At 47.9% G+C, this 15937-nt stretch overlaps 1 protein-coding gene across 1 annotated transcript; it reads left to right on the forward strand.

Annotated features, from left to right (window-relative positions):
- The first annotated feature begins 11992 nt into the window (after positions 1–11992).
- LOC142564948 (uncharacterized) lies at positions 11993–15234 on the forward strand. The gene is made up of 2 exons (XM_075676163.1): positions 11993–12229; positions 13116–15234. The coding sequence occupies exon 2, from the start codon at positions 13231–13233 to the stop codon at positions 14833–14835; it is 1605 nt and encodes a 534-aa protein (XP_075532278.1). The 5' UTR covers positions 11993–12229; positions 13116–13230; the 3' UTR covers positions 14836–15234.
- The last annotated feature ends 703 nt before the right edge of the window (positions 15235–15937 follow it).

The following is a 15937-nucleotide window of genomic DNA, read 5'->3' on the forward strand; positions in this document are numbered from 1 at the left end:
CGAACAAACAGTGTCTGACATACACACGCAGACACACATGAAACGAGAGTTCACTGAGGAAAGCCTGGGTTCTCGAGAAACCAGAGAGGGAAAGAAATCTCAAGACAACACCAGAAAGTCAAAAGAAAAGAAGAAAGTTACTGTGTGCACAGTTCCGGCCAAACATACATCAAAACCTGACTCGCCTGCCGAAAGGCCGCCGTCAGTAGAAATGAAGCGTTCAGGATCAGTGTGGGGACCCTCTAAAGAAGTGAGCAGAAATGGGAGTCAGAACACTGCTAATCACCCTCTGCAAGTGAACTGGCGTCGGCTCTCATCACAAGCGGGAACTCCTTCGTCACGTTCAGCTGATGAACCCGTCTGTTCCCAACCAAGCAGCAGGCGAGTGCAGTCGGGCCCCAATCCAGCCCATGTTTCGCGCCGTGGAAATGGTAACTCGAATCCGGAGCCTACGATGTCCTCGCAGCGCCCTGAACATTCTCATATGTATCGCACATCTTCAGGACCAAGTGGACAGCGAGATGGTTCCAGCAACAACAATCCGCTGCCGAACGATCGGCAAACGGAATCGCGAAGCAGAGCAGCTAAGCCTCTGTATTCGGACAAATGTCGCGCACCTCGAAAGTAACAGAACAGAATCCATAATCATTTCAACTAAACCAACGTCGGCGATGGTTCCTGTGCAGAATTGGCGTGTAGAACGACACAAGTATTCACCCTTATTGCCATATACCAATCTGTCCTTCCGTATTGTGTGCCGAACGACACCAGGAATAATTTCAGCCCTGACAAAAATGAGATACCATCGAGAATTAGCCAGTAGACGCCAGAACTTCAAAGCAGTTCACACTTGTTCAAGAAATCAGGCTTGAGAAAGTTCGTTGTTGACCCCACTTCGTATACAGAAATGACTCATCCTAGTGGTTAACCCCGCAGCACGGTGCTAACTTCCTCGGTTTCTCGGAAAAGGCTCACAAAGTACTTGTTGGAGTGCAGTAAGAATGAATTGTCTGACCTGGAAAAGACCGAAGACACCGCAACCTGCTGAAAATGACTTGACCGAAAAAGCTATGAAGACATACGGTGACCACCCCTGTTTGCTAAACGTTATGTCGAAGAGCTAGCTGAAGCAAGTGATGTCTACCATCTTTTATCTTTTAGCTCAATCACATTTTTAATCTTAAGGACGAATAAAAGGTACCATCACTTCGGTTGTTGAGCTGAATTAGTGCACACCTTCTGCCTGCCCGACTGCTCCGCTGCTGCTTAAATGCTCAGGGAGTGCGCTCCCGGTATACTAAGTAGAAGTATGCGCTCTCAGTTATCGTCTAAAACTAAATGTCATGAGATTAAGCAGGGAGACTTGAGACAAGTCTCGCACTATACATAATGCGGCATTGCGTGTTCTGCGGTGCCCAACGTCTACACTTAAAAAAATCCGCTTCGCGCAAAAGAACAGGGGAGACGTTTTCAAAAAGTGATGCAATGGTTCACTCCATTGACTGATTGCTTAAATGGCTCGTTCCGTATGGTAACCAAACATTGCAAGTTCGACAGCACAACAGCAGCCTTATTATAGTACAGAGCCCTTATAGGCCTACAGAACAATGCCATTTGCGTTTTGCTATTGTGAAACACATTTGTAATCATCGAAACCTAATTAGTGATAGCCTAAAAATACAGTGGCGTGTGTGTACCCCCTGTGCAACTCACAAAATTTGTATGGATGCGCAAGATAATCAGGTTCGATTATTTCCCGGACGTCAAGGCTAGTTTGAACGTTCTACAAATTGAATTAATGACCATGATATATGATCTTATATCAGCGCTCAGCCGGAGGTAAGATTTTAGCTTGCGAGAAGGCGCTCGTATTTGACAACCAGCCTAGTACTTACTGCGTTAGCAGAGATAAATCACTCGTGCTGTGAGCGGACTACAGCTGGCTCGGCTATCTTTCAGAGGTGAATCTAAGGGGCACTGCGTCCCTGTAGTTTTGCGCGAATAGTTTTTGAGAACGAATCGTACACTGCCAGAAACGAAATAAATATCAAATATATGTTTTCACTAGGTTGCGATTAATGTACAGCATCCTCGCCACTATAAATGGAAAAGATTTCTCATCCTGGTACTCGCAACATTATTTCGTTCCCGCAGTTAAGTATCACTTTGCCAGACATGCTTTACTAAATCCAGAAAATGAGAATAAATACTTACACTGTTGTGGACCTATATTGTCCCCAAACGATCATCATGTCTCACTTGCGTTTCCTTTCTAGAAAAGTTGGCGCGGCTACTTTCCTGTCAAGAAAGTCATGTCACGCTCATGTCATTCATGATCGTGACATGCTCGTGACGTGCATGTCATCCACGATCTGGAATTACAGCACGTGTAGCACACAGGAAAGGCACAAAAGGTAGATGGCAACTATTGTTTGGGCAGATAAGCCTCAGATGGTGGCAAGCTTTATTATTTTTTGGAGTGAGAAAAAAAACAATTTCATCGCAAACTCGGGGCTCTTCGCAGCATACCCGGCCATTCATTATCACATCACATCTATTTGTGATAAACCAATAAAGAATCGATCAGTCACTACAAAGTTCATAAAGGTAACCATCGATGTGTTTTCTGCGCTAATGGGATAGCCACGGCAGATTGCGCCATTTGAATCAAGAAAATTGAAACGAAACCTATTCAGATTTAATTAGGTGAGGACACAGTGCTGCCTCTGCAAATAGAATCATGCAACGTCCACTAACGCGTATCATGTTTAGAATTGCTATTGATTCTGATTTCGCCGAGAAATTCAGCTTCACTGAGCAACTCTGCGTTCTCTAGTACATTCCACAGTTGGAATGAGTCACATCTTTAATTCAGTTTCACGCTGGATCGTGAGTCGACGGCAGGAAGTTTTCAAAAAGTGACTATTCGATTCGAGAACCGAACTGCATTCGAAAATATTATATTGGTTATAGAAAGGTTATGCAAAAGTTCCAAACATTCGCACAAGGATACGTTACCACGGATGCAGCTTGTGGGTTGTCACTTACAAAGGCTACTGCACGCACTACTGTTCATGGCCCGCTGCGCAATGTTGAACTATTCCCTTTAAATCGGGTGGCCACACAACACTTGCCCTAGCCGCCCGGAATAATTTCTAATGTACGTACACACAAAAAGCCCCGAAAGTCGGCAGTTCCGCCCATGTTGCACTGCCGCAGAAATTGTGACGCACCGATTTCTTTGCCCTTACGCCAATGACCACGTGCCATGGTGCAACAGCAGGGACATTCAAGCTGGCGTTCCTGCAGCCACTGCCAATAATCGTCATCTGCAGCCGTGCAACCGGTGATCACACTGGTGACGCCGATGGCTCTCGGTAGACCGCGCAAACTATACTTGCGCTTCCCACTCACTCACTTGCTCAGACACTACATTTTCTGGAACATCTGTAAAAAGCAACTCTTTTTCTCTGCCGCTTTACCAGTGTCGCAATAATCACATCTTAAATAAAGCCTTTGCCTTCACCAGAAACAAGAAAGAAATATGAAATGAAAAAAAAAAGGATAGCTACCATGCTGCTCCGCCGCACGTCTGCACAACTTCCATTCGTAATTCGCGTAAAATCGCGAGAAGTCAAGAAATAGCGAATACAGGCTTAATTGAACTGCACATATCAGTTAAATTTTCTATAAAGCTCAAACGACTTTTAAAGTCGGAGAACGGCAAGCTTTTGCTGTAGGGGGCAGCCGAAGCCCCAACGGCGGCTGTGGGTTCGGCTGAGATTTGTGCAGGATGAAGGGGTGTCCCTGCGTGAAGATGTGTCCTCCAACCAGGAGGAGGAATAAACATTTATTGATGAGGCAAAAAAAAAATGGCGGAAGGGAGCGGTGCAGGGTGGGTCCCTATTCCAAGACTCCAGTGGCCATCGCGACCCGCCCAGCTTGGTCCAAGAGGCCTTTCTGGGCCTCGAGGTCCCTTCAGCACGAGCTCTGCACCCCACATCACCAAGCCTTGGTGTGACAAGGCATTGCCTCCGTGATCGGGAAAACGTCATCGCTGAACGCGCGAGCTGGGTGACGCTCCTGCCGCTCGGCCGTCGAATGAAAACACGTTTCGTTAATAAACGGTTCCTCCTCCTCATCCTAAACAAATTTCAATTATATCGACGTACAAGTTGATCTAAGTGGAGCGTCACTTATCAAACCACCTACCGACAACCGCATCTGAGGCTGCCGCCCACAGAACTGCATTAAGGTTTAAAAGAATGGGCTGCAACTGTGAAGAATTTACAGACAACACTAACCACTCGCAAGAACCTATTAAACAAAAATACTAATGGGAAAGTGTTCACGGCACGGTAAACAAAGCGACAACAGAAGATCGCGATGGCTTACCTGTACTTCTCTTGTTTATAGAAATGACGGACCACCCTTCTTATGTAAACCAAATCCTGCAAAAAAAGACTAGCAGCGTTAAATCATGTGTGCGCCTCCTTAAAATCTTCGCAATCCACCATGCGTGGTATATCGTAGAGTATAAGCTGAACAAATCAAAGCTTACCAGGCACGCTACGATACAGCTCACACACGACGGTTAGGCTGTCAGCCATGCGGAAAAAAAGCAGGTGCAAAGTCTGCAGTCTGCAAACACATGGAAACTACAATTCTAGTAAAGGGTACGTTGGCCGAATTGAGGCCCCGTTCCGCATTCGATTAGACAAGAATCGGTTACACAAAAAATCTTCACCAAACGTCCCGATATCCCGACGGCAGGTTGCCACTATCCCTCAAAAGGAAAGTGTATAACAGCTGTGTGTTACCAGTACTCACATATGGGGCAGAAACCTGGAGACTTACGAAAAGGGTTCTGCTGAAATTGAGGACGACGCAACGAGCTATGGAAAGAAGAATGATGGGTGTGACGTTAAGGGATAAGAAAAGAGCAGATTGGGTGAGGCAACAAACGCGGGTAAACGACATCTTAGTTGAAATCAAGAAAAAGAAATGGGCATGGGCCGGCCATGTAATGAGGAGGGAAGATAACCGATGGTCACTAAGGGTTACGGACTGGATTCCAAGGGAAGGGATGCGTAGCAGGGGGCGGCAGAAAGTTAGGTGGGCGGATGACATTAAGACGTTTGCAGGGACAACATGGCCACAATTAGTACATGACCGGGGTAGTTGGAGAAGTATGGGAGAGGCCTTTGCCCTGCAGTGGGCGTAACTAGGCTGATGATGATGATGATGATGATGATGATGAAATGAAAACAACCACAGTACTGACGCATTTAACGTAATCCTACCGTAACATGGGTTTACAGGATCACGGAAAGAAGCCGAATTCTACTTTAAATTGAACACTCTCTAGGCCAGCTTGAATGGAAACGCTTGCATTCTGCCTCATCCTCCGAAAATAGACAACCACAAATGAGCCATGAAGGGCCAAGAAGCCTCCAACATGACGCAGCTTACATGCTGTGCGGCTTTCAAGTATACCACGTTGCTTCGGGACAACCCGCAGGCCCTCTGTGTCCTCTAACCGTAGCTCGTGATTATGAACTTCGTCGTATTGCGACGCCCTCGTTCTTCACTCTCCGTGAACTCGAAGCCCGATTACGTGATGGCAACGATTTCGCGACCCTCGTTTTTCTCTCATTTTTTTTTTCATTTTTCCCGTATTATTCCTTTCTTGTTTTCGTTATTCCCCCTTCCAACTACTGCCGTAAGTACCTTCTTCTCTCATAATTTTACGATCACAAACCTGACTGACCGCGCGTTTTGGCTCCGCCCTCAACTAAAGCTCTGGAAGTGAAAACATTCGCGAAACCTCGTGATGAAGACCGGTCCCCTTTCAAAAGCGCTGCTATCGCGCGGGCTAAACCTTGTTCCAGATGGCTTCGGCTAAACCCGTGGCCCTACCGTAGCTTCGCATTCTTTTTCGCATATTGGGCCTCAACTTGGACACGCAGAAACAATAACTATAGGGAGAATCTTGCAAGCTGTAGACTACTGAACATAATGTTTTCGAATACGATGCGAAATTTGAGATTCAAGCTTACGTTATTATTCGAGTAAATATATTTATAAATATGAAATATATAAAAAACAATTTCGACTGGCTAGCCTGTCAGTGATATCAGAAAAGTCCCCAGCGTGCGCGAGGTGACTGCTAAAAAAAAAAACACTGCTGGACTTATGGTCGTGTCTCGTAGTCCTCTCTTGAAAGCAGTTTAACACATGAACAGGAGGTTGGAGGTTACGGGCGTTCACGGACATGATTGCCCAGTCACTGCCTGTAATCTTCGTCTTCCGCCTTCTCTTCCAGCTAATGTGCACCCGTACAGAGTTACAGATACAATTTACCCCAGGTAACGTGTGCCAAAATTTAGAAAAAGACATGCAAGTATCACGTAACTGGGCATAAACAAGGTAATGTTTCCCGTCTCCTGGAGACAGTAAGATTATCTTATGTGTTTCACCTAATTATATAATTAGTTATGACGCGTTACTCAACTTCCGAAATTATATATTCAGATCAAAATTGTCAATGAGACAAAGCCACGCGGTACTTTTTCATGTTTCGCGGGCTTTCTCCCAGACTTAAAAGCAAATATGTAGCTCGCATTGGGAAATGAGATGCTGGATTGGGAATTTCTAAGGATGAACTACAATTTTCCCATTGACTTTGTCGCTCTGAATAAGATATTTGACAAGTTCATTATGTATAATAACAGTACATAATTAGGCGAAATACAAAAAAAAACGACTTGCTCCAACCGACGGGAAACAACATTGCATATTTTGGTTGTTTCCTCCTACGTGGAACTTTACTCATTTGCTCACAGGTTACGGTAGGACACATGGGAGTGAGAGTGGCAGTTAGCTGCCAGTCTACTTTGGAGCCGGTTGTTAATAAGGTGTAAGGATTCTTAACCCTACCACAGGCTGGCCAGAGTTCCTATTACTCGAATAGCTTTAATTGGCTCTTTTCACCGTTTTCAATGTTGATGGTAGGCGGTTGGACTCATCAAGGAAAACAAGCGTGCGCTCGTTCTCCCGCTCTCTTCCGACTCTCTCGTTCGAGCTATCACTCTCTATCTCGCGCGTTCTCCCGCGCTTGCTCTCTGGCCAGTTCGTTCGGAATATTCGCTTATATTGGCAATGATCGTCGGGGTTGCTGATAATTTTTCTTTTTCATTTTTTTATTCTCACCTACTTTACTTTGAATACCCGTGGCAAAGGAAATTTTCCCAATACGAACACAAGCTTACTTTACCTTAGTTGCCCTGTAGCCCACAGATCACTAATATGCTACAGTATGCCACTAGCATGCTTCGCGACAGGAGGGGCGTCTCTAAAATCGTCCTGAATCCAGTCTGTTGCATAAGTCTGAGCGAGATAACGGCGGTGCAGTTATCTTGGTCTCCCGCTGTACATAAAATCGACAGAGCATCTTCAATTCCAATTGTCATTTTAACCACAGCTACAGCAATGAACGGCGACAGCAAAGGTACGTACCCAGCAGCAGGTATGTTGGCTCTGCTTTCATGGCTTAGCCCCAGCTCTTGTGACTCAGTACTAAGCTTATATTTGTCGTCGCTTCCTGAATGACTGCGCCACCCTGCGAATGATGTCATTACTCTTCAATAGTGCGTTTGGCGGTTACTGAGCAACAATTTTCGAATCAGGCACTTTCGGCATACACCCCAATCACTGAAACGGAAGGGTCCCTTTCAAGGCACTGGAGAGGTGTCTGCGAAGCAAGAGGTGGCAGTGGCTATTGAAAGAACGCCGCGCCGCTTACATTCAACTGGAACCCCAGCAAATTGCTTCTAGAGGACCAGACGCGTATATGCTATTTCAACCACAGCACCATCTCTGAACTCGATTTCCAGAAAGTTTTCTCTTCTCATATAGTGCCGTCAAGCGACCTAGCTACTCTCCAGGGAGAAGTCTGAAAATACGTATAGTGCCAAGAGATATGAAAATTAAAAGGTATTTTTAAACAGAGGTAAAGAGCAATTAAATTATAATCAAATAAAACAAAAGATAGAAAATTGCAACTACAAAATGAAATGAAAGAAATTAAAGCCGACCTAACCTAACAAAGCAAATGGTGGAGAAACCGTCGACGATGGCTATCAGCGTAAAAAAAATAGCTTGAACGAGCGAGCGAATCAGAAAACGAACCGTTCACCGAGCACCAACCAACTACAAAAACGAGCGGAAGTCTCTATTCGCTTTGCGTCGGGCTATTAGTAACACCGTAGTTAATAATTAAGCATGAATTGGAACCAACTCGCCCAGCCTTGAGCTCTTCTGACGCTTTAGTGGGCGTACCAGCCTAACTTACTCCACGCGCACCCAAAGGCGCTGTACACGCGTGTTCCGTATGTACCTCCGCACTTGGGAATTGAAGCCTCGACGACATCGTACCAAGTAGCGCAACATCATAGTCAGTGGATGCCATCGACGGGCAAAAAAAAGGCAGTTTTAAGCATGCGAAAAATTTGTGGGGCAACATGTTCTCTTGCGCAATCTAGTGCCTGCTGATAATGTGCAATCACGTTGTTGCCCTTGCGCAAGCAGACGTCTACATTATCCCTGCGTTATTTGGGCGCAAGGTTGGATGGTCTGGTACTGGTGCTTACAATATATATATCTATATATATATACACGCTGTGGCTATACTTCGCCTTGGCCTCACGCTGCTAAACACGAAGTCACGAGATCAAACCGCAGCTGCGGCGGCTGCATTAACATGGTGGCCCCTTTTTAATTGGGGCAAAAACACAAACATGCCCGTGCTTAGGGTGTACGTTACAGATACCCAGGTAGCCCAAATTAATCCGGAGTCCCCCCATTAAAGGGAAACTGAAGAGTCTGTCGAATTCAACAAGACGCTCATGTACGGATGCGGGAACCTCATAAACCATGAAGGTAAAATTTTGGGGTGGATTTTTCACTTAGGAGCGACGCAGTCGTCGGTTAAAATTGCACTGTAGCTCCGCCCATCGTCGAGCGCCGCGCGCTGCTGCCGATTGTGAATATGGAACATAAAATACCAGAATGTCAATTAAAAAGCACTCCTTTTTAACATCACATTATGGATACGCCGGCATTTATTGACTTTAAAGCACCATATCAGGTGATATAGAGTCCGTCATCGAGCGCCTTCTGAACGGCGTTTGCTTGCTCGCGAGCCGCATTGGCCGCAGGCACGGCTCAGACAGCCATTATTCAGGCCACCGTGGCAACATTGAGTGCTTAGACGACATAAGTCTGCGGCCAAAGCCGCAGAGCAAGTGTATATGCTTCATACGCTTCCCTTCACTTTGTAAATGCGACGAACATATTAGCCTGATTATCGTCTTTTACACTATTTATTTATTTACTTATTTATTCATAAACTTTATTATGTGTAAGGCCGTTATGGGCCGTGCACGTCTTGTGGCCGCTAAATGTAGGTTCGGCAACACTGTTCGTGAATAGACACGCGTGCGCGCCCAGGAGATGCCTGTGTGCGACCTGCTCCGACAATGTCATTCTCGTAGCCAGCGCTAATAACTTATAGGTAATGAATTTCTTAACACTCACAGCGCTGATTAAAATGTATTCGCGAAGGCATGAACAAAAATTGACAGTGGCTTAGCTTGGCTATGCCAGGATACACGTAGCCAAAGCTAAGGCATAGCATGGTTAGCCTTGGTTAATCTTGATTGCAAGTCCAGGTTAGTCTGGTTGTCTAGCTATGTTGCGGCGTTTAGCCAGTCGTTCGGCGCGCTGTTCGTCTGTTTCCTGGGCGATTCGTTTCCTCTTCGTCTCGTTCCGATGTCGATTCCAGGCCTCCTCCTGCTTATCAGAATTGTCGCCGTCCATACTGCCGCCTTAACTGTTGTTGCGGCGCACGCGAGCTCTCCTTTTGAATCTTCCGACATGTTATCAGAGATGCGACGGAGCTGGCGAAACGAGCGGAGGCGAGCGCAACGATGAGGAACGCGGTGTGACATCATGTGCCTCCTCGGAGCTCCACCACGGTAAAATCTCAGTGCCCCTCCACTCTGTTAAGAAGGATGACCATCGAAACTGCGTATATGGGCCCCTTAATGGCGAAATGCACAAAAACCTCGGGTGCCCCCTCCCTCCCCCCCCGGTATTGCACTATCTTCTGGATCGGCCCACGTATGCAAAAGTGTTGGCCTGCGCGCGGACGCGATCCGCCAGATCCCGTAGACAGCTTCGCCGTAAAAAATGTTGCAAGTGGCCAAGCGATCTCTCGCCGGCCGTTAGACCTAAGGCGCAGTAATCACACTCGCGACGAACGCCACGTTTGAGTTCGCTGATTTGGAAAGGCAAGTTGCAACGCTCGAGCGTGCCAGTCACGCTGGCTTGCGAATGACGTCGCGCTTCCACAGGGAGGACGTCGCAATTACTGGCATGCTTATCGAAGTACAACATTTCGTTGCATTGTTGTGCAAGCGGTGGTGGTTGAGCTGCTGTTGCTACCGGCGCTGCTATAGCCTGGCAGTCATTGCCGGTAATTGGCTGGCCAGCGCTATCAATAGAGCTTGTTGGGCTCGCTTTGCGGAAATGTCTGCACGAAGAACGGTCGTGTGACGCTGAGGCGAATCGCACGTGGTCTCGTCCCACACGTGCTATACTAAATTAAATTATAGGGCTTTACGTGCCAAAACCACTTTATGATTATGAGGCACGCCGTAGTGGAGGTCTCCGGAAATTTCAACCTCCTGGGGTTCTTTAACGTGCACCTAAATCTAAGTACACGGGTGTTTTCGCATTTCGCCCCCGCCGAAATGCGGCCGCCGTGACCAGGATTCTATCACGCGACCTTGTGCTCAGCAGCCTATTACCACAGCCACTGAGCAACCACGGCGGGTGCACGAGCAATTCTCTGTCACAGTTCTTGCAGTTCACGACAGAGCATGTCTTCCATCTACTCGTCCAAATTTTAATTAAATGGTACTAAGCGTTTGCAGGCCTCTTGGCACGACGTTGCCGGAGCGGTCATAGGCGGCTGGTACCCGTTTGCTTCCGATTCAGAAGGCCTTCAATGGAGGAGCGCCTGTGGCCGCCCTATACTGCGCAGACTACTGCTCACTGTAAAAAGGTCTATACACCAGACTCTGCAGCGAATTTAGCTGGCAGCCGCAATTTTCAAAGTACAGCGAGGACTGGCGGAACGAACGGCAAAGATAGCGCTCACCCAGTTCATCCTCTTGCACGCTTGCAGCCAGCGTTCGCTCGTCATCACGTTGTCTTCAGACGTGCGTCATCAGACCCACCGTTCCTGCGCTGGCCGCGCCCACATCTCTAAACAAGGGTGCGCTATTGAGAAGAGTTCTGGTCTGTATGCGAAAATGACTTCACTTTTAATAAATCATTCACTTCAGTGGTACTTATCATCACCCTAGTTTCTTAATCTGACGCTACTTCAGTGCGACTGATGCATTCGAAAGAAAAAAGAATAATATATAAGTAGACAGACAAGGAGGTGCTGAGGGCATTACATGCCAACGCCTAAGCTGTAAGCGATAGAGATAAACTGACTAGCGCCCTTCGCGGAAGCGTGAAAAGCAGACACGATATGACCTGGCGCGATGCTACCGACCTGGGCTCGGACGAAGCGAATCACAACTGCCATGAGTCATCACGTGCACCGCTTGCAGGTAGACAGCTCTGTACCGGATGTGTCCCGTCTTGCTGTTCCTATTTCAATTTGTGCTTATAATAGGCACTAATGAGGCCCTAATGCGGGGAAATTCACGCGCATAGATGTCGCATATGACGCAGAAAACAGGCGAGAAAGTGCGCCAGTATGCGTCATCCTAGGCACGGTGAACAACAGGTCATTCCTCCATGCATGCGCAGACGCTATGGCGAGGTTTGAACAGGTCAGCCGACGCTTCTGCGTCTAATATCGCGGTCATAGAAGCGGTGCTCGACTGCGCGTCAAGATTATGGTCACATGGCCTTGTGACAGCAATGATAAGCGCTCTTCTTTTGTGCGCCTACAAACTTCTTATTTGGTTGCCAAGTAAACTACTTTGAAAGAACAGTGCGTGCTGTGAAAGCCGTTGGAGACGACAACTTGGCGCTCTTTTCTTTCTCGAAGCCCTCAGCGTCGTATCTCGCCGCGTATGCTCGTGGCTCTAACCTGCTTTCGCATCACCGAATTCGGGCCTGTCGGATTACTTCCCCTAATTAACCGGTAAGTTTCATGATATATCCAGTTTTCTATTCTGATTTACTTTTGCGCTTTCAGGCCAAGGTACGCTCGAACGAAAGGCTTCAGGTTGATTTGGACCAACTGTGCTACTTTAATCGAAGCGTTTTTCATTCCGATAGGCTAGCATCTCGGCCAGAACTCCAGCTAATACTTCGCGCTTCGCAAGAAGACATGTGGGCTTAGCGACTGCGCCCAGCATCTAGTCAAACTTCGCTGGACGTTTCTTCTCGTGACCGTCTAAGCTGATGTTACCACAATTGCACCGCTTCTATTTACGGGCGCCGCGGTAGGCCAGTGACAACGGCGTTCTGCTGCTGCGCATGAATCGAGGGTTCGATGCCCAGCCATTACAGCCGCATTTCAATAAGGGCAAAAACGCAATGTTCTTGCTCGTGCAGCTAGATTTAGGCGCGCGTTAAAGATTCCCAGGTGGTCAACATTTGCCTGCAGCCCCTCCGCTATGGCCTCTACCAAAGCCTCAGAATTGCTGTGGGAGGTCAAACCGCATGAATATATCCTTAACTCAATTACGACGCCCTCTATAAGCGGCCTGGCAGGCGCCGCCTGACTGGATTCTGCACTCACCTATTTCGCAGCTGCGAAGGAATTGCAGTGACATTTTCTCATTTTCGTCATTGGGACACATTCGCGATGCCATGTTACATTCATGAACATTTGCTTGACTTACCTGGGGTTACATTCGCATAAAAATTGGATAAACATCAAAGCTTCCGTTAACACCGATTCCCACTGTTTGTGGTCCCCGGCTTTTTTGTGTTTTTGATTTTAACTTACTTTTGTGCACATGAGCATTTCACTGAATTTACGCCAATTTTTTGACATATACGATCATTTTTATCGTTTTTAGGCACGAAGTGGCAAGCGGCGGCACGGGTCAGCGAGCGGTCGCTGTCGTGAATGGTTCCTCTTTTGCACAAAGCCAAGTCCTGTTGCACAAGTAGGTCGAAACATTCCGCTACGATATGGACGGGGAAGACAGTTTGCCACCGAAAAAAGCTTGGCTGAAACGCAAGCAAGAACTTGCCCGGCCGCCTCGAATTCCTTCCGAGGATTCCAATGAACAAGAGGCCCAAAGCAACCCCCAGATATCGCCTGAAGCAACAGTTTCGGCGCCCAGCTGCCCAGAGCCCGCGCTGCGCACCCAAGAACGCAGTAGGATCACGGGCAGCGACGAAGCACGTCGTCCTTTGCCTGGTAGACAAAACGTCGGTACTTCTTTGCAGGCAGGCTGCTTTAAAGCGTTCCGTAACGCTCTTCACATTAGTGTCATCAACTTCGTCGGTTCACGACGCAAAAGAGCAAGCGCAGGCGCTGACGAAAGCGTCACACTGAGCAATCCGGTACCGACGGATCGTGCAGCTGGATTGACACAACGCGACGACGATGACAACTCTGAGGGAGGCGCCCGTAGGAGGTCGCTCAATCCTGGACCTGCCTATGGTTCCGGGGACGGCACTAGCCCAAGGAAGCGTGCTTCGCCAGCCGCCGAAGAAACAACCACAGTTGCCCTGAAATCTGGGGTCAAGGCTCCCCTGCAGGAGGCTTCTGCGGCAGAATATTTCGATATTTCCGGACAGAAAGAGCGAAGTATAAGGGCGCCCTCGCAGCTCGATTTGGTGTCAGAAGAGACAGTTGATTATCGAATTAAGGCTGCCGGGGAACACGGCCAACCTTGGTTCAGACTGCCGAAAGCGCACGAGCCGCTGGAACCACAACGACCGCCGTCGTCGACAAGCCAAGTCACCGTCGATGTAGACAAGCTGCTTATGCCTCCGCCGCCAGTCCCATGGGGCAGGAAAATAACGGGTCGCAAAGAACGTCAGCCTGCTTTGGATTCGACGTCGCAAATACCTTCCTACCTATTCAGCGCCGATCACTTCCAGATGGTTTCCTCGGAAGAGTCCCAGCGCACCACTTCAACACAGCCTTCCCGTTCACAAGATGTAGCTCCGCAGTCGAGTTCGACACCGACGCAGGCGTGGGATTTTGGAAGCAAGGGTGAGCACCAGCAGCCACACAACGTCTCAAGTGACGACCATTCGGCTGAAGCACGCGAACAGGAGCAACCTGATCCGTCGAATCAGCCTCGTAGTTTGTTGCGGGCATGTTTGCTTGGCCAAATAGGCCGAAGATCTACACGTCGCAGTCCCGCTTTGTCGACATCGGATCAGCCTGCGGAACTCGGATCACGTAGTGTGTACCAGAGAAGCGAACGCCACGCTTCGAGTCAGTACAAAGGTGAGCCTTCATCGAAAGCGCCGCAGGAGTTGGCTAGCTTTCGTAAAAATCGGGATGCGGACCGCACTGCTGTTGACATACGTGAGGGTCGTGCAAACGTTCAAGAGAATCCTCCAGAACAGGACGTTAGAACTGCGGACGTCACGGTCCGTCGAGATCCCGGTTGTAGGAAGTCTGGCGAAAGTGCTGCTTCTCAAGCGATTTGTTCAGAAAAAGATAAGCAAGAGTGCGGTGAAAATACCGGTGCTGCCACAGAACGCGGGAAGAAATCTGTCCAGGAAGGCTCGACTAAAGAATCCGCAATCGATATGGACTCGACAGATGATTAAGCTACTGATCAGGAAAGTCATGGTACAGCAGCGGTTGTTACTGATCCTGCGGGGGCAACTACTTCGTCCACAGCTGCAGCATGGGTACCGACTAAAGCTGACTAGACGACGACTACAAATTTCGCCACTGTTTCACATCGTTGGTTCAATTAACTAATGTCCACCAGGATAACTAAATGGCATGCTCGCTGTATACTATAAAGAAAAAAAATAGGACAAAGCGGTGTCAATCGAGAAGACCAGAGGTGGCCTTACAAGTAGAGCTGGACCACCGGTGGCAAGTATCAGAAGCATACCGAGTACTTGTGAAACCTAGATGAGCTATTCCCTTTTATTCTCTGTACACGTGACACCCGTCATAAGGTGACTGTGTTTACAATAAAGAATTTTCAAAAGCGACTGCATTTCGCGTGATCATATATTACAAAATATTTCAGCATACGCTTCGCAGTCTTTAGAAGAACCCCACGTAAAGCACGTGCCGTCGGGTAACATAAAAGATGCGCACAAAATCTGCGGAGGCGAGAATATCGTTTAAATGAGAACTGCAGAAGGGCAATTCTGCGCAATAAAACAAGGCCGTGCACATCGGTAATTAGTAATACAACTTCTAGAAGCACGCGACGACGCTTCTACCTACAGATACGTAATTACTCCTGTCATAGAAACTTGAGTATAGTAATATGTGTTTTTAGCTATTGACGGTGCCGTTCAGCTGCGGTGCCTTGCTCAAGTGGAAAACCTCGTATTGCTTATGCGCTGAAAACACGCACGGAATATCGCAAAAACAAGGAAAGAGACCAGCCGGCTGTTTCTAACAACAGTCGACCGGCCGCCACTTTTCTGTGATAAGCTGTACGGTGCCATGATGCACATTGGAGCTGTACGACATGACCGCATCTTTGACAACCACTTCGTAATTCCACTGATATCAAGGGACCCAAACCGCCTCTGGCAGTTCAAAAAGTGATCACGCGCTGCACTCTGCGCTTATCAGGTCTCAACACGCCTCTGCACTAACATGATCACGCACGTGCCCTCTCCTGTGTAAAAGCCTTTGGTTGGTCCGTATGCAAAGGACCATCATTTCTGTCTCGCCTAT

Source organism: Dermacentor variabilis, chromosome 11 (genome assembly GCF_050947875.1).
Source record: "Dermacentor variabilis isolate Ectoservices chromosome 11, ASM5094787v1, whole genome shotgun sequence".
Taxonomy (NCBI): Eukaryota; Metazoa; Arthropoda; class Arachnida; order Ixodida; family Ixodidae; genus Dermacentor; species Dermacentor variabilis.